Genomic DNA, 20,342 nt, shown 5'->3' on the forward strand with positions numbered 1-20,342 from the left:
GTCCTCCACTAAACCATATCACTAAGCTCTACATCTAACTGTCTTTTAAAGACCTCCAGGGATGGTGTCTGAACCATTTCCCTGGGCAGCCCATTCCAATGCCTAACAACCCTTTCAGTAAAGAAGTTCTTCCTAATATCCAACCTAAACCTCCCCTGGCGCAACTTTAGCCCATTCCCCCTCGTCCTGTCACCAGGCATGTGGGAGAATAGACCAACCCCCACCTCGCTACAGCCTCCTTTAAGGTACCTGTAAAGTGCGATAAGGTCACCCCTGAGCCTTCTCTTTTCCAGGCTGAACAACCCCAGCTCCCTCAGCCGCTCCTCGTAAGACTTGTTCTCCAGACCCCTCACCAGCTTCGTTGCCCTTCTCTGGACTTGCTCAAGCACCTCGATGTCCTTCTTGTAGCGAGAAATTCATTAACTTGATCTCCACAAAGAACAGAAAAAAAAAAGAAAAAAAATATGGAAGAAAATAAAAAGCACATGGACTAAAATAAGAGGTAAAGAGACTGACAAATAACCCTCTGTTGCATTCTCTGGAAATCAGATGCATATGAGCACTCCTACCATTTTATGAGTAAATAGATTCTACAGATGAGCTGAATCTTTACTGAATACATGGAAGACTTGAAGTCCCTCCTGAGAAAAACTGATTCAGTGCAGTTGCTTCCTGAGTTGATGGCCATATTGAGCTCTGGGGCAGCCAAAAATTCCAAGAGGTTCTGCTGTTGCAATAAATCCAGACAGCTCCTTTACTGAACAGCAAAGACAAGCTACTTTTAAGCTGTGTCTCCTGAAATCGTCTCTTCTCTCGAGCTGCCTCCAAGCACATTCCAGAGTTCTTATTTCTGATATTATTACAGAAGTTTGTTTTTTTTTTTCTTCTGTACAGAACAGCACACATAACTTATTCCCACCAGATACAGCAGACTTCCAATTGTCTCTCAGAAATACCCACTCTGCCAGCTTCCACCTAAACTACCCCAAAAATGCGAATGAGAAATTGTCCCCAGTCCAAAGAGCAATTTTAGTTACAATTAAGTGAAGTAGGGAATAGCCCACTAATTAAGGAGCAAGATGGATACATGGAGAACAGCCAGTCAAGTATGAAATGACATAAACACCTTTTCCTTTACTAGCTCTTCGTGCTCCTAAGCACTTGATTTGCAAATCAGGAGTGAGGTGGGAAATACAAATTCCCCAGCCAAGGTTCTCCCAAGGCCTAACTGTAGCCAAGACTGCTTTTCATCAACATTGTTTCATGTAGGACTTCCTTCCCTGCTTCTACATTTCATTATGTGAGCTTCTCGGTTCCAGTTTTGAAGTAAAGTGTAGGTTGCAGTGCTGTAGGATACTAGTACTGCAAGATTAAACACACCGTCTTACTTACACAGACAAAGTTGAAGACCTGTGCTTACTGTAGGCAGTAGACTTTATCACAGTGAAGATGGTAAGGTAAACTTAATGAAATCTAAGTGTCTGATCACAGCCCTTTCTCCCAGAAAAGTGCTGAGCTTTCCTTTCCACTTTTCCTTAATAGTTTCTTTTTTGATGGCATATGAAATACACCTTTGGGAGTGTCTGTACCATTGAAATCAAAGTAAGCAGTGTATGATTGAGACGGATAACTTTCAAGTTGGGCAGAGACTCACCTTAGTTCCAAGCATGAGATCATTTTTCTGTTGCCGAATTGTCAAGATCCTTGAGATACAGAACCAGCTTTTTTGAAAGTAACAGCTGATCTCACATCACATCCTGGGACCAATGCGCTTACTTCCCCCTCAGCTCAAAGCACTGCCTCAATGTGTTCTACTGCTGCAGTCTCTTAGCAGGCCTAGCAGATGATGCACAGCTGTAGATCCTGACTCTCTACAAAATAAAACCAAACCCCAAACAAAACAAGGAAACCACAGTACCTCAAATCCAAACAGTGAAGCAAACTGTGAGCATCAGCTAAGCACTTCAGTACTGGGGAACGACCATCTTCTCATGTCACAGGATCCCTTAATTTAACAGTAGTGTATTTGGAACATCAACAGCCAGGGAACTTTCTCCTCAAGACCCAAGCCAAGCCCAGCTACTGAAATTGATTCTTCAAATTAAGGGAGACTACATTCTGCTCAAGAGAGCCAAATAACTTCTAAGTGCTGTTCCAAAATGGATCAGAAGTCCCTTGCCATTCCCATACAAGAACAGAAGGGTTGGTGTTGTAATATGGGCTGATTTATTCCATCTATGACATCATACTCTCTGAATTTAAAAACCTCACACAACACAAATGTTAAAATATTCTTAATCTGCTACTAGCTGTGGCTTGGCCAGAAGAATCAAAGATAAATGAATTCTGAAAAACTTAATATAAAATGTTCTGCAAAGGCTGTTGCAAATGAAGGGCTCTAAATTAGCATGTTTAAGAACTAGTGGGGCTGCCAGCAGGAACCAGAGAACAAGTGGGTGAAAAGCCAACAATTTTCTCTCAGAACAACCTGCAAGTATAGAATAATACCTCAGAATAATAGTGCCCAGAAATGTCTATGTAGCACACAAAACACCTACAGACAGAAGAAAAAAGAAACACATATAGGAGAAAAGATATGCTGTACAAGGCCGCCTTCTACTTCATTTCAGCTCATACCTATGTGCATAATAAAACAAACAAACAAAAAAAATCCAAATATTTAATACAAACTGGAATAGGAATTATTTTGTCATGAAGCCAACAGGAAGTATGATTTTAAAATCCAGCACTAAGATTTTTAAAGTAGAAAGTGGAACATCTTATGAGTGATGGTAACAGCAATTTATATCTAAATCACAGTAACAGTAGGAAGCTCCACCTTTGTCCTCCACCTACCGCAGCAAAACTTTCCCACAGGAGAGGACAACAAATAGCAAACAGGTTTCGGTTGCTTGGGAAAATTGGGCAAGTAACTTACCTCTTTAACTCCATTATTCTTAATTGTTAAAAGTCTGCTGCTTTGCTTGATACTGTGTAACTATGGGACATCCCAAAGCTATGAGCTGACTCTTTTCAATTTGCTCCCTAATGGAAGTAAATGCCATAGGGGATGTTTCTCCAGAAACTGGTGCATAGAACATTGCTAGATCGTTAGAAGATATGCTTCAGTTCCTGTATTTCCCAAACTCATGAGGAAAAGCTGATACTGATTCAGGGAGTCCTACCTATAAATATCAGCTTTAAAACTGGAAACTAGTACTCTAAATAATAAAACTGAGTACTGAGGGGAGGAAAAAAAAAAAAAAAAAAGGTCACTTGAGCAATTGTGGTTTTAACACTAAGATATCTTCATTTGTGATATAGACCAAGCGATAATGTAATAGAGATATCTTTTAGACATGGCCTCTAAGAAGATACAACTACTATATCTTCACAGAAGGAAAATACATCACATGGTAAACTAGAATATATAATGCTATAGATATGAATGTCAAAATTGCAATGCAACTTCAGATATTGTATGCAAACTCAAGTACCAATAATAATTCAGTATGGATTAGTTTCTTAGAACTTCTTTCTTCATAAGAACAAATACAAGATTAAAACAATCAAAAAAATTAAAAAACAAGCAACCCACCAAAAAACCCTAACTGCATTACTTAGTCTAAATAAACTGTCCAAGTAGTATCCACAGTGTGCTTTTGGGTACCAAGATTTTCACCATAGCAAACTTTCTTCTCCCAGAAAGTTTCATTTATGTGAAAACCATAAAAATAAGGTATTATGGAACTTTTCTGGACAACTATAATCTCCTTCGACAGTTGTTTTATGCAGAGCACAGATGTTTGCCTCTTAACCATGAATGTTGGCTGACCTGCCCAAATCCCAATGAAAAACAGTTTTAAAAAGAAGCTTTCTCTGGAAATGGTTATGCAAACTGGAATCTTGATTTCATGTTAAAGTATACCCTCTGTCATACTTTCAAAAGCATTTTTTTTTTTTTAAAAAAAAAAGGTCACTTGAGCTCATGTACTCATGTACTGAAATCACAGATAAATAGTTGCTATACTGATGAGGGTATAGATTATATCCAAGGCAGTATTAGCAACTAAATCAAGACGTAGATTGTTCTTTCAGATTTCAAATGACTTGGGGGGGGGAAGGGGGAAAAACAGGAAACTGCTATTTAGGTCTGCTTTTTTCATTAGGTGAAGTGGGTAACATATTCCATCTAACCTTCTCCATAGATGCATACACAATGTAGTATAATCCTGGGGCAAAAGGAGCAGGGAGGGAAGAGATGTAGCTGAAAAGCAGCTATTTATGCTGCTTGGAAGGTGGGAAGAGCATGCGAAGCCAAAGGAAGGCTACGGTAGCAGGTCACCGGGTGATGAATGCCTATCAAAGATCATCATCCAAGCCCGCCGGCAGCGCGTGCAGCTTACTGACCATGGTGGACTTACAGGTACAGCATTAATACTTCTCTGCTAGGCCATGAAAACAAGCATGTTACAGTTCCTCAAGGAGTTCCACGCGCAGGTCCAGTTTACCTTTCCATAGTCACACTATAACTGGTATGCCAGTAGCTGCAAGTTGCTGGAAAACAGCTGAAGCCAACTGTCATCAAAATGAGATCACTGCTTCCTTGGGACAATACAATCTTTTTTTAGGGAGAGATGTGAGAAAACAATTGGCCATCTCCTCATTCCTTTATTTTACAGGAATTTAGTTTAAGGGAGGGGTTGAATCTTTTTTTAGAAGAGACATGATTTGGTATTCTCCTAAATAAAAACAGTCCTGAAAGCTTCCAGACTCTGGCTGATAATCTCTGTACCTTCCAAAGGCAGACACATTTTTAGAGAGCTTAAAGACAAGAATATTGCTTATTATCTTACCTAATTGTGTACTTTTGTTTGCCCATGCATATGCACACATACATACAAACGTAGTTAAGGGATGGTCAGAAGTTGTAGTGAATCGCTGCTAAGATGACACACACAAAGTGGGTACAATAACCCTCCTGTATCTTGTTTTCTTTGTATGGCTGAGCTAACAGTTGTTTGATGTATCTTGTCAAAGCTTGCAAGGTCTCACCACTTATTCAGCTCCTTCAAAGGGCTGTAACATTAGTTTTAACTTCCACAAATCCAGCAACACACTTCGGTGGCATCAGGTACCACAGATTAACTACACATTAAAAGGACATTACAAATATGAAACTCCTAAGGTACTGAGATTTGAAAGCCTGCTGTAAAATGAATCTGTGGTGATTAGTTTTTAATATTTTAAGATTTTTTGGTCATTTTTACACTATTAAAATAGTGATGCATCAGTTTTAATGCACACAATAATGACATTATTCTATTTATAACTAAACAATGCTACTGTAACCTTTTCATTTTTAAACCCAGCTAGACAAGGAATACGTCAAAATTGTGCTAGAGGGTTGATGCAGGGACAACAGGTATATTAGAAGGAAAAGTGGTATCAATTTATTTCTGAAATTTTATACTTGAAGCCACTATTTATGTAATCTTGCAGGAAAAAAATAAATGAACTGCAAAATTGCACAGCTTAAGTGCTATGCCATGTTATTTATAAAAGTAGGTCTTTGGAAATTCAGCTCAATTAGTTTCTTTAATAATTACAGAAGTCAATTCTTCATAAGTGAAAATGAATGCCAGAAAGGAACAATTTTTACAACATCTCAGAATAATGTAACTAGACTGTGAGCTAGGTATATCTTCTCCCTGTTGTCAAGTTTTTATGTTTATAACCAAACCTCCAATAACTTTTTCTAAAATGTGTATGGCCAGATGATGCAGCTGGCAATACTGCAACTGAATACTTTACTCCATTACTGACAATGAAAATAGTTCAACTGCAGTATGACTCACATACGTATAAACAGGTGTTTGTTAACAATGTAAAAAGAGCATTTAAGAAATTTTTGACCCAGGAAAAATTCATATTTGAACAGTCAAAATATTCTGGGTCATGGCTGAAGAAAATCTTTTGTGGTTTATACAGCAAATGTGTGCAATGTGCCTGGCTCTACACAAAGTCCTGTCTTCCCTGCAGTAACTGTCACCATTCTTTATAAACTATGGCATTTTGTAGAATCTGCATGATTCAGAAATGGGATTTGTACAAAACAGCTTCAATTTCTAGTCAAGTTCCTTCCTATCCTCACCTCAGACAGAAGAACTGGGAAAGAAAATAACTTTCTCTTTCCATGTTGGAGAAAAATTACATAAGCCAATAAGTCAGAAACTGCGTTCTTACATTACAGTTTGTGAGATTTCCTTCACGATGTTGCATCCCCATAAATGACTTGTGACGGACTACAGTAAAACATAAGAAGAGATCTTAACAGATACTCATTCAGATATCACACTAATAACCTAACTCTTTGCAAATTCTCGTGTGCTATCCTTACATCATTTTCCTGTTGTTCCAGCCTTGTAGTACATTAATCTTTTGTCCCTGCAGGACACTAATGACTTCTATAAAAGGAGTTCACCTTTTGAACACACATTTATCCAGCATATTTCTAGTGTCTTTCTGGGAATATGCAGAGCCTAGTGACTGAATGAACATGAATAAAAGTGAATTTTGCGTTCTAAAAAAATGACAAGCAATGTTGAAGCTGTATGTCAGAGGCTGTAATGCTCTGGTTGCCTGCACAGTCCAAGTATTATCTTTATGATTTACAATGCAACAGGGAAAAAAAGAAAAAGAAAAAAAAAAAAAAGAAAAGTTCAGAGTGCAAATATTCTTTGGTTTACTCATAACAACAAAAAAAAAAAGACACAGCAAACAGCAAAAACACTGGTAATTAAATAAACTACAAATTCTTTATATGCGTCCTAATAAAAAGTCTTCAGGTGTTTGAAATGTATTAACTTCATGCTTTTAAGTACATTACAGTGTCTAGAAAGTCACATTTTTCTTTTCCCCAAGGGCAAGGCAGGGAGAAGATGAGGGAGAAAAAAAATGAAAGGTAGGAAGGGAGAAGAGAACGAATTGATTCAAGATGTCACTTTTCCATTAGTTAAATAGCATATACCCCAAATTAATTTGTTTTCTAGATACATTGTACAAAAAGCAAACTGGCTTGGAATTTATTTTCAGATGCTTAAGCTTTCTGAATTCATATCCCCCTAATGTATAAAATAAGCTGACCCACACCTTTGCAAAAATAATTATGACTTATTAGCAGGGTTCTAGAAATCTTAAGGAATTGCACAAGTCACTGTGTTTTACCTTACAATTTTGTATGTAGAGTTAAAATCACATATCACAGGTGTTGTCTAGGGAGTACTTTTTTCCAATTAGGCAATTTTACTGTAGCTTATTTTTTCTGACATAATTAAATGAAACAGGCATCTGTGTAGATCTGTAAGGATCACTTAGTAGCCTTTCAGACATAAAGTTTTCACCACTGAGCTGGAGATGAACAAACCAGTTCAGACTTTATGTGACAGCATCACAGATATTATGTAAAACTGAATGTTTCATAAGGTCAACACTAGGAAGCTGTGATCTGTGCAGTGCTTATAAAAGACTATAAATGTATCAAATATATATTTTACAAATAAGCTGAAGAAATTATAGACTGTACCATCACCACATTAATTATTTACCAACATTCCTGGACTCTGATCACTTATATTTCTGTAAATATAAAATATTTGGATTGTCTGACAGCTTATCATTTTGTTTTGCATATCTGTCTTGCAAGACTCTTACTCTACTTGGACCCTTCTGTTTTATTGTCTTTATCCAGTTGTTTTTGTGGGCAAAGCACAGTGAAACAATGTCATGTGCTGTCTTTCTTCCATATGGACTGCAAATAGCAATAGACAGCTCATAACAAGGAATCAGTTTAATAAAGATCGTTCTGAAATATTTGTCAAAAAAAATATATATATATAAAAAATCCCCAAAACGAGCAAAAAACCACCTTTTGCATGCTCCCTTATTCCTTCATAAATCAACAGTGTTCCATCTACAAATAATGCATAGGCAGTCAACTTTTATACAGGTACTTATATGTTCCCCTCATCTAGCATTTTGTTGACACCATCACAAAGTTTCTGCAAATGGAGTTTATAAGGTCCAAAGGGATTGTACAAGGCAGCCAAAAATTCACAATCGGAGAAGTGATCAAACACGTTGTTCACCCGTCCATGTGACTTTGCAGTTAGGTGACGCTGAATGATCTGGTGAAGTAGCTCTCTACAGTCATTTAATAGTTTGGACAAAAAATTCCTGTCAAAGGTATAATCCACCTGATGGAAACTGACCACGGTCTTAGCCAGCTGATGAACTTTCTTCTTGAATTTCTCCATCAATGCTATTTCATCCTGATTAAATTGGTTGTTCCTGTACAGGATCGCCAATTTGAGGACTATTTTAATGAGGTTTTTAATGATCTTCTCTGCTTCCTTTTTATTTTGTGTGTATTCCTTTGTCACTCTGTAGAGCTCATCTAAAACATCACTGCTTGTATCATCTATCAAAGTAGTTGCTATTGATTTGGATACCATTTTTCCAAGGATCTTCTTCTGGGCCTGAATGGCCAAACTTTTGGAATTGAAGACATCGGTGGCCACTAGGAAAAAAAAAAAAAGAGGAAAAAAAAGAAAGAATGTATTCAGTACTTCATCACACACATACTACAAACAGCAAGCTAAGGAGTATTTCTGTATGTATCCATTCATCTTACTCCCTACTAATTACCACAGAAATAATGTAAATGTACTGTATATGGTAGCAGAAAGAAGTTTCAGTACCTAATATTCTGTTGTCTTTAGGTTTACATTCTTTTAGAATTTTTTAGATTTGAGAAAATCAAAAAATTAGACAGAACTTGCTCAAAAGATGTTTTAAAATATCTCTCTGTACAAATACCTTTATATGTATGGATTGATGGGATTTCCAATCTAGGTAATGAACCTACCCTATTCAATCAGATGACTCCTAAGTTTGATCTAATTTTCATACTCATAATGAAATCTGAAACTAGCTAGTTTGGTAAAATCCTTCCTGCATTTTGCATGGGAATAGCTAAGAACTGGACACTAAGGAAATTAAGAAACCATGACTAATGACAACTACCAGTGCTATTCCATTAGATACAGTAAATCAATGTATCAACTACTGTAAATCTTTTTCCTTCTTAACGTTTTATGTGATAAGTGAATTCAGATCCCATGTACGTATTCTGTAATACACATATAAAAGCAAAAATCCTTTGCTGAAGATCAAGATTCTCCGGATGCAATCCGAAGATGCTAATTTTCAGACAGAAAGCAAGTATATATTAACTCATCTATGTCCTATACTAAATGCAGAAACAGCCAAAAACGAAAAGTCTAGGGTTTGCCATTACACTTGCTAACATCACCTCATTAAGGAACTGGCTCTGCGATCGATAAAGTAGATCCTACAACAGGTTTCTACGTCCAACACTATGCTTGCTTACACAAATATACCCAATGAGGTTCCAGTCTTTGTGAGGCTCCAGTCTTTTGTAATTTCTTTAAACACTTTAAAAAACCCAAACATTCTTTCACACACTTGTTCTGTGAAAAGTTCCTACACATATTCTCTTGTCAGTGACCATTATTTACTGCACCTTCTCCACCAAGTCGCATGTGAATTTCTATTTTCATGGAGAACTGCCTGGGAGGAGGCTGCCTTCAAGCTGCAGCTTTCCTGGAGTCTCAGGCAGACTGAAGGAGGGCTTCAGCTGTTTACATTTATTGCACATATGGAAGGTTTACTTTGCAAACACAGGGCCAGGAAAGATTTTTTTTTTTTTTAATGAAAACAAACTCTGCAGATGCCAAACAGTAAGTCCCTGAAATTGGAAAAGGTTTCCTTTTGACTGTTTGTGCTTGGGCAATTGGGTGTGTTATGATCCACGGTGCCTCTGGGGTTCCAGCAAGGAAAAGGAGCTTGTCCTTCAGGACAAGTGAGACAGAAATCTGTATTTTTTCTTGTTTTTTTTTTTTTTTTTGAGAAACTTAGTAAAAGGCTGCTTTTCTATGATCTCAGAAACTTTCAAGAGAGCTTGTTTCTTCTTTGGACTTTTACCGCATACTTCTTTTTGAAGCACAAAGTGTTTGAGTGCATTTTTAAAAAATCTTTACTACATGAGGACACTCAAAAACCAAAGATCCCATTGTTAAGTATCTTGGGTAAAGCACCCAAGATCATAAGATGGACACGTTTCTAAACCACAAAGATTCAGAAAGAAGTTAAAGATGCTAAGCAGTCAATCTGAACTGAAAACATTTGATTCAATGTTTGTGTTTTCAAATATAAAACTGTAACTCCTTTATTCAAATAAAACTAATCAAAACATTTCAAAGTAGTCAAATACTAGAATTCAATAGCCAATGCATTACAAAGATCTACAGATAAATATTAGCTTTTATTTTTCTCCAAAACAGGAATATAGATGTTTCTTTCATAACTTTGCTTTCTTGAAACCTTCCAATTTTCTAGCTGTTCACAGTATCTTATGTTCCACAAAGATATACAGATGATTGTACTAATATAAGTCACTATTTCTTCCAAAAACTTGTGAAGAAAAACAAACACACAATACAATCTATATTTTTATATTTTAAAACGTTCTTCCCCAGGATGCTGCAGGTATTCTTATAAAATTGTAACTATACCACACAGAACGCTCCATTATAATTAAACAGAAATCAGTACAACCTTTCTCCAGCAAGTCACACAAACGCTCAAATCTGGTTCTTACAATTTACACACATTAACTCAGAAAGTATCAATTTTAAGCAATTCAAAACTTGGCCGTTTTCTAAAGATTCAACAGTTTTCCAAAAAATAAAAAAAAAAAATTACATTATGTAATTTCACATTTGACAAAGTGGAGCTCAACATGCAATTAGCATGCTATGCAGAACAGGACCTGCTCACTTAAAAGCGGTATTACAATCTTAATGGCATTTCTAAAAATTGTTCAAGTTTTGGGACTATGCAGCATGGCTTACTTTCTATATAGCTAGCAATACAGCACTAGTCTACTTCTTTTTCTGTGTTATTACACGTGTTCTAATTAGATGGATAAATACATAAATTTCATACTTCAGTACTTCAGTCAGTCAGTCAAAAAAAAATAAACTGCTTTTATTTTGTATTTTTTCCTCATCACCCCTGTCAGAGAGCTGAAATGTACTTTGCAGACAAATGTTTGAATACAACTGAGTTTAAGGAGTAAGTTTACAGAGCTCCTTCAGACCCAGCATACATACATGCTTCCTTTAAAAAAAATGTAAAATTTTTACTTACTTGTTCAGCAAATGAAATTGCAATTGTTAATGCTGATAGCAGAAGCAGGGGAAAATAACCCAGGTGAAGACCTGCCTAAGACTTATTTACTCTGCTAAATCTAGCGCTTGCTTTATCACGCACTTTGAAACACTGTCAGAAGTTATCACGGAGTGAACATGTTTTTTTCCCCCTCTCCATTAGAGCCACTCTTCTCAGCTACCTTTCTCTTCTGTCCGAAGCACTTCATTTTACTTTGGCACCTCAGAATGCAAAAAATACATCGTGGTGGTTTCACTTCCTTGAAAAGAGAGCTGAAAGGAAATTGCACTGCTGAGCAAGCAGTGCAACGCCTGTACTGCTAACCGGCAACTGCCGCCACGGGCAGACCAGGAGGGAGACAAGCGGCCCTGGGACTCGATGGGCCAGGTTCCTGCTGGGAAGTGGCCAGAGCCCTTCACCATCCCCTGCAGCAGCCGGGAGCTGCACACCAAGGGTTTGGTTCAGCAGAGGATGCAGTGACAGCAGCAAGGGGCTGCCAGCTCCCGGCTCTGCGCGTCAGGCGCTCACTGTAGATGCTCTGAAATCTCAGATACAAGCTCCAGAAAATAAGCATGCAAATCCATACTTAGACAACTACCTACAGCGGCCCCATTTTGTTAGGGTTGACCATACACGTAGCCACCATTAAGGAGCGACTGCCATGGGTGCTCAGTGTGCATGCATATCTGGGTACACCTGCTTTATAGACAGGTCCCATCCTTGTGCTTTAAACCAAAATAATGCCATCTCTCTGATGGCCTGCAGCATCCCCAGAATTTGGGCAGGTCATCACACTAATTTTAAGTATCTTTTGTAATTCTTTTTCTCATGACTCGCCTTTATTACAGCTCCTATTGCTTTGCTGTGCAGTTTTACACTTCACTTTTTAAAAGTATATTGCCATAAAACACCCTTTAAGAATCCCTGGGATGTCATTTTCTGCACAAGCTACACAAATAAACAATTCAGTGAGCCTGCCATGATGATGTTCAGTGGAGCCATCCCTCTGCAGAGCAAGGGGAGAGAGGCTCTCAGGGAGAAACCCACAAGATTTTAGCAACAGGAACATCTGAAAAGTCTTTTCATCTATTTATGACTTAGAGGAGCAAAGGAGTTGCTAGAGACTGTCTTCTGCAAAGTTGGGAGCTTATTAATTACAAAACTTCTTAATTTTTGCAAAAAATAGTTTGCATGCTTAACATTAGTCAAAGTCAATAAATGTTAGAGATGCAGTATTCTGATTGTGTTTTTCCCCAAAAATGTTATCTTCCAAACGTTTTCCTTAAAACTGTGCTGGGAAATGTGAACTTTCAGTGAAAACTGAGAATTCTAGCTTAATAAACTCTCAGGAGAGTGGTATAAAAGTACTACAAGGCTATCACTTACAGCTGTGATGCTCATTTTTCCCCGATATGGAAGCCAGTATGCCTCCCTCTGTACTGTGGCAAATACCTATTACCAAATACCCTATTTCTCAATGCCATTTATACTAAAAAAGAATACTTGAAAAAAAGTTGAATCAGATGATTTCACTGCCTTACAGCAAGGCAGAATCTCTTTTTCCACGAGGTAATGGTCAATGGTAGTTGCAACAGCACTTGCAGGGAGGTGTATTCAATCTCATACATATTGACAATGAACACTTAATCACTGAGTGTTTCCAGGCTTGTTATCATAAAGATGGACCTGAAACAAAACAAAAAACAGTAAAAGCTTCCAGGGAACTCTGTTAGGACACACACAAGTCAGGAGCTGAACTTTATGACATGGGTTGTTTTTCTCACGTATGTGCTCAGCATGTTGACATAACAGTCCTGGCTGAAGAGAGAATTTGTCTGCAGAGCCGCTAATAATAACGCTGCTGCATGAGACTGCTTTCACTTTAATGATGGTTGACATGCCATGTACTGCACTGGTAGCATGCAATGCCCAGAAACCTTAGGGGTTTTTGGCTGAGGCACAAAGGACACTTATACAGGGTCAGGAAGAAAAAAAAAAAAAAAAAAAAAAAAAAAACAGAACCAAACGAGCATTTCAGGCACCATTTAAAAGACTGTATCACAAAGTTTTGAGAAATGTGGCAACTGATTTCCTGCCTGGCTTCCTGTGTGGACATGTGTGCTTGCCTCTGCACCAGCAGCGGGTTGCAGCTGAAGCAAGAAGCCTGCACGCTGTATGAATCCTGTGTCCAGTCAGACTCCTGGAGTGGGAGAACATCATTTCCCTGGAGGGAGACAACCTGAAATCAAGTAGGATAGACAGCACTGCACTTTCCAAGTATATGTGACCACAAGTCACACCCCTCCAAAATCCTGAAATCAGCCAGATACCAACGGATAGAAAAAGCTACTATTTTTTCCTCTGCCTTCTGTTTTGCAGGTCTTTACAGGGCTATATTTGTGTTCAAGAACGGTAAAAGCTAGAAACCTTTAGAAAATAAATACACTAAGAAATAATCCATGACTTCATGTATAAACACATGACTTCAGTAAGTTAAAGTTCTAACCGTGGTCAACTGCAAGAGCTAGCATCAGTGAACAACTCCTGGTGTACAGAACAGACAGGAACAGTCACAAAGCTGTTACCAGAGCTGTAACAACTTTCACAATATAGTTATTACGTAAAGATAAGATTAAAAGTGAGTGGTAGAACACAGACTAAAAATTCTTCAGATATAAATAACATAAGCTGATTTCTGTAACTGACACCATGATATATATCTTCTTTTTAATAATTTTCTGAGGGAATGAGTCATGGCTTCAAAAAGCTTTTTTTTTTTCTTTTTTTTCTTTTCTTTTTTTTTTTCTGTTTTTGTTTTGTTTTGAACAGAAGAGTCAGTGTAATGATTCTAGCCTGTACGAAGGTTACTCCCAACCCATGCAAAGTGCTTCAAAGTTTCTTGGGTAAAGGGTACATAAAATTTATCTTTTAAAAAGCACAAAGTCCTTGCAATGTGAAAAGCATTCAAAAAATGACCATGCCCCAAATGGCCACTTCAGAAAGTCAGCTGTTCTTTTTATTTGCAAATGTTTGTTCATGCGCTGGCTTTCCAAAAGCTGATGAAAATACAGCTTGTGTGAGATGTGCAAGACCAGGCAGCTCTGACAGCATCCACTGCTCAGCCTCAGACACTGGGACTGCAACCTGTAAGCTGGCTAACGGCAGGAGTGGAAGAGACCAGGGCAGACATTGAGAAAAGGACTGGAACAGGGCAGATGGCCTGGGCCAGCAGCATCGGGCAGCAGAAAAAACGGAGGGCACACAGCTACGAGCTGAAGGTGAAAGGGGAAATAAAGACTGAAGGAATGACAACAAAGAAAATAAAAATAGAGAGTCCTATTGAAAAGGAGAAAAATGTATTAAGAGAAGCAAAACTGAGCTGGTGAAAGAAAGGGGTATTTATTTATTTGGCCTGTTTTCCTGCAGGCTTTGCTCAGGGAGCTGAGCCCGGAGGATCTGCCGCTTCCACACGCTGTAGGGCACGGGAGCGCCATGGCCTACTTCCTGCCCTGACAGCAACAGCAGTGGCTGAAAGGAAGCTGCTGTACAGAAACACCCAATTCTGGTACAAAAAGTGTCGGGGGAACACCCAGCCTTTCCTACGACAGGACGCTGGTGACACCGCTGTTCACTCCCAAAGGTGAGGGAACATACGGTGCATTACTGAGGGCCTAGAGCCTGTGGCACAGCCCTTAACTAACTGCCCTCTGGTCCATGCTGCCACAGGCCTCACCGGATTCATTTCTTCCACACGTCTCCCCTTCTTTTGGTTCAGGTACACAAAGTCGGTATTTGAGGAGCAAATATTGCATTTGGCACCTTGTTTTTAAAATGGGAGATTTATTTATGAGTATAGATTTTAACTAGATAACAGTTCAAACTAAAATTTTCAACACATGCAAAGCGTATGTTCACAAATAAACCTTGCCTACAGTTTTCTCAATAGGTACAGTGACTTGTACGAAATTCTCACCCACCATGATCTTCACCAACTAAGCATACTACAGGAACATTAATTAGTTGAGCGATGTGTACTAATTTTAACATTCATACTGGAAGATCTTCAAAAGAAAAAATAACCAATCTGAAAGAAGCCAAGCCTAACACATAGCAAATATTGCATGAGCAGCCTTACTGGATTTGGAAGTCAGCTCTGAGGCTGCAAATACTCTGAAGCAATGGTTAATCAAGCAATTTTAGAAAAATATCTTGTTAATCAAGCATTTTTTTGAAATATTTGGTATGTCTACTCTGCACACTCATACTGAAAGCGAAGCATATACATTCAGCAGCAGGGAACTTGGAAAAGATAAAAGAAAAGCTAGCAAACAGCACAGGGAACACCTTTCTTATCTGATGAAGTCCTGAAGAACTCATTACTAATAGGTCTACAAAACACAATAGATAGTTGTATGTTCCTTATATTTCTATTTAATTCACTGCTTTAGTGTATTAAAATGCCCCAAATCTGACCAACAGCAGAAGAAGAAAAGACCCACTTTCTAGCTGCAGAAACAGAAACCATGAAAAACAGAAAACAAAGAGTTTTTTATGTTGGTGGGTTGTTGTTTTTTTTTTTATGACCAAAAGGTGAGAAGAATTGCCAAAAAAAAGTACCTGGAGGTTAAGGTTGGGTAGTGTGGCAAGGAAGGATGCTATTACCAACAAGAACGTATGTGCAGCATTTTGCAGTCCCATGAGAGCAGTTCGTGCCAACAAGTTATTCTGGTTTTACATGCCGGTGCTTCCCACAGCCGCCCTGTGCATCACATGACACATGCTGTAGCTGATTTAGAAATTTAAAAAGCCTTCTTGAAAGCTTTTTATCCTAGAGCCTCTGTATGTACTTTAATTAATAGTGCAGCTTTAATAAGAAAAAAAAAATAACATTAACCTCTGATGACTGCTGTTACAGAAGCATATTTTAAAATATATTGGATATTAAAAAGAGAACAAGAACACGACAGTCAAAGAGAGTGAGGTCATGAACTTAACTTGGTATTTCACTCCTTTGTCACCATTTGCTATCCTTGCTGGAATGTTACAACAGGTGCTGTGATATTAAATATGAAGCTTGTATATTTCAGCTGTTGGCCATTTCACGACTACCCCAAGTTCCTCTGTATCTACCAGTATGCAGGTGTCCATGTATACTCAAAAGCAACAGTGCACAAATCTTTTCATCTGCAACAAAGTGTATCCTAGGTCATTCCCTCAAAACAAGCAAATGCAGTCCAGAAAATATACGTTTTTGTCCATCCCTAGAAACACACACCAAACCACAGCAAGGCCGGTGCCAAGCTTCTTAACCCAGGAGGCACTTGCAATAAAATAATCTGGCCATTACAATTGAATCTTTTACCAGAAGTTAAAAAAGAGGTATCTAATTGCTTTTACAACCATGCCAGCAAAGGAATGTCTTCTCACAATAAATAAATAAATAAATAAATAAATAAATAAATAGCTGTAGGCACAAGACATTGAGATGCTGAATGCAAGAGGATAAGAACTGAGACAGGTAGCCCCTAGGAAACTCCGAATGCATGAAGAACATTATTTTTTACCCAGGAGAGGGAAAAAAAAAATATCATGGTAGAGGAAGTTGAGGACACATGTGGCAAAAAATACAACCAACTGACACCTGCCCATAAGACAGAGAGAAGATGGCAATCTAGCCTGAGAGGAACAGGTAAATCAATTACAAGAATAAAACACCAACTTGGTAGTCAAAATGCAAAGAGCATATATTTTGAATAGCATGTAAAGAAAGCCACAGCAGAAGAGAGTTCAAATTACAGAAAGGTTTGTGAGTCTTTCACCGACTTTGAAAATAGTTAATAATGTTTTTCCTGTATTTCTAGTTCCAGTTCTCTGTTCTCAGCTTCAATCTGTATGCCACAGTTTGCATCCTGCAGACAGGATGGGACTCCACTGGTATCTCTCCTTCAGTTCTAGGTTGAAAGACAACTAGGGACTTGTGCTTTGTTTATATATATTACTCTCTCATCTTCCACCAGTTGCCCCAAATAACTAAATGATACCCCCCCACACACACATAACTTGTCTTCTTTTTCTTTTTTAAAACTTATTCTGAGGCACCAAAGACTGCCACATTTACAGACCAGACACAGGAAAAAAAAAAAGTAGTGATTCCCAGGGCATTTCTTCCACACCAAAACTGGAGTTCAGATTATAAAAACAAGGAAATATGCCATCTAAGAATTGTACTTAGCAAATACCTGCCTGGGATACCGGTGATGCTTTTGAACTCTTTTGCTGCCCATAGAGTTGAAGTTTTAGTTTTACACTATGTTTTCCAGTTTTTATAGCATGAACGATATGTTTTCTGGCATTAAAAGCTTGGTTGTACATAGACTACATGCTTCGTTTACTCTTCTGCACTAGTCATTTGTTGTGGTTCTGATTAGGGAGGATTATATTTGATGGCCCTAGTGGCCTTTTCCATTCCCACTGCTAACACGTTTCCTTTACTTTCCTCTTCCACAAAGAACAAAATAAATTAATACCTCAGTTTTCATCCTTTATCCCGATGTTAAGTAGCCTGTTCACTCTGTATACACACTAACACTACCGGGACTTCTGCCCAAACTTCCAGCCATGAAATCAATGGATGAGAGTATTTTCTCTCCTTTATTCTCTTCTTCCCTTGCTGTCAGTTCAGAACAGGTTCCTCTAGAACTAAAGGCACAGTCTGTCTCTTGGAGCTTTGCTGTGATTTACATTTGTTTTCACTTGGTTTGCTTTATACCTGGCTTCTCCAAAAAAAAAAGGGGGGGGGGGGAATATTTCTATACGTAACACTTATTAGAAAATAAAAACTTTTAAATACTTGATTTAAACTATAGTTCTCAAGCACAATTGCTAAGACTGTCAGAATCCACCTTCACAAATATGTTAAGAGTTTGGTTTTGCTTTCATTAATGTTATTAAATGCTAGTAAAATACAAAGCAAAATAAAAAAGTTGATCTTTAATACTAGCAACTTGTTCTTCTGTAAAATTAAATCTTGTGGTTAAATATCATGTACTGAACACTGTCATTCTCTTTTATGTCAAAAAGCTGTATAATTTTTCTTTTGTAGAACAGAAAAGGTTCTGTTGTAGACAGAACCTTGACTGACACATAGCAAGGCAATAGCAATACAATTTATTTTTAAATGTTGTAAATACTGACTAAAAATAGATGGTCTCCAGAGGTCCTTTTCAGCCTCAAACCTTCTGTGACTCTAAAACCTGGATCTATTTTGTAGTTTACCCCTTGGGGCAAGTCATAAGAGATTAAGTAGATTGTTTTTTACCACTGTTAACTGTAGAATTTAAATGACCATTCTCTTTGTACTGGCATCAAATGTTATTTTTAAGCAGGCTATGAACAGCACTGATCAGCCATGAAGTGATATCCACATGACCTTCCCTCATCAGGAAAGGGTTTTGTAGCTTGAGATTCTCAGGGTTATTACCCAAAAAGAAGCAGGGAATGCAAATTTGAATTCTAGAGAAGGAAAAGCCACCAGTGGTGAAAATAAACACCATCAATTTAAATTTCAAATTAGTTGGGTGACATTTTTGTACTGTCAGATGAAATAAAATGACAACAATTTTATTTTCACCTCACCATGAGATACTGCTATCCTCACAATGAAGTAATAATCCACAATGAACTATGTACATCTTAATCCAACATAATTATTATCTCTGCCAATTGATTATAATAGCAACTGTTTGTTGTAAACAAAGGCTAGTTTAAACATACATCCTGGATGTCTTGCATCACAGATTTTTAGATTGCTAGTCCACAGCACTTAGGACAAGACTGTGAACTTGGTGAAGATATATGACTGGTGAAGACACCAGAGCCAAAGTCTTCATTCTTACCTCTTCCTGAAGGATGCAGTATTTCTGTTCACAGCTGCTCAAACTCATGATTCATTGTTTCAAAATATTTGTAGTTCAAGATACAAAGACTAAGACATTATTTCTCAGTCAATATTTTTAATACAAATGTTTTACATTAAGATAAACATTTTCTCTTTTGTAAGTGGGAAAAAATAGACCTGTGTATCAGTAGATAAAATATTCACCAGTGTCACTTACTCATTTTGCTAACATTCAACCACAAATTTCTTCTTTCTATACACAGACTTTGTAGAATATTTTGCTAAAGCAGACATAGTAAAAACAAAAACAGATCCCAAGAAAGTTTTGAGATTTAAAACAATAGATTTTCTACACTTTTCAAAGCCAAAGTTATTCCTATACTCCTTGATGAAGTTAATTAAGTGGAAGCTTGTCTGTGCATGCACCGATTCAGTGCTTTACTAATTCCTGTATGAAGTGCAGTGTAAACGTTCTGGGATCAAGACTTGAGGGTACCACATTCTTAAAGGTCTACTGAAAACACAGGTCAGCTTCCAATGCCTTAGGGAAACCTGCAAGTACCTACCTTCACAGCTAATTAAAATATATCTTATGATACATTCCTGGATTTCACACTAGAAACCTTTCAAGGACAAATGCTCTCAAGTAAATGAAACACTAACTCTCACTTCACTGCAATTTTGTCTCACACTGTAAAGTGCCAGCAGGAACAGGACTGTGCAGAGACAACAAAATTTGTGAATTACCACGTCAAAACAAAAAGTAGATTTCTCTCACTGGTGTGCAAGTAAGACTGGCTGATAGTTTTTTATTGACCTGTATAGTTACAAATATTGATACTGAGTTTAGCAACAAGTAAGGAAAAACATTTCCAAATTTTTTTTTTTTTACAGCAGGTATCCAATTCTCTCTGCATTGCTCCTGCTGAAACAGATCTGGAAAAATTTCTGATCCCAAGTTCTCCAAATGCTATCTGCCATCAGACGCAGTCGTGTGGACTCTCTATTCATTGTTAGACAGTCAGGCACTAGAAGCCAGCACCAAAACATAACTGTGACAGGAAATCAACTGAAGAAAACGAACCAAAACAAACCCCAACCAAGGTAGGGAATCTTATGAAGAAAAATAAAA

At 37.8% G+C, this 20,342-nt stretch overlaps 1 protein-coding gene across 3 annotated transcripts in view; it reads right to left on the bottom strand.

The window, feature by feature from the left end:
* Positions 1 to 6,799: 6,799 nt before the first annotated feature.
* TNFAIP8 (TNF alpha induced protein 8) overlaps positions 6,800 to 20,342 on the bottom strand; it is a 65,724-nt gene continuing 52,181 nt past the window's right edge. For 2 of the 3 annotated variants that reach the window (XM_050716589.1, XM_035568725.2), the window contains exon 2: positions 6,800 to 8,578. In XM_050716589.1, the coding sequence (XP_050572546.1) occupies positions 8,013 to 8,578 (566 nt within the window). In that variant the 3' untranslated portion in view covers positions 6,800 to 8,012. Of the gene's footprint in view, positions 8,579 to 11,292; positions 11,866 to 20,342 lie in introns of those variants that run through there. The other variant, XM_050716588.1, reaches the window with a different exon arrangement.

The sequence above is a fragment of the Cygnus atratus genome, chromosome Z (assembly GCF_013377495.2).
Source record: "Cygnus atratus isolate AKBS03 ecotype Queensland, Australia chromosome Z, CAtr_DNAZoo_HiC_assembly, whole genome shotgun sequence".
Lineage (NCBI taxonomy): Eukaryota > Metazoa > Chordata > Aves > Anseriformes > Anatidae > Cygnus > Cygnus atratus.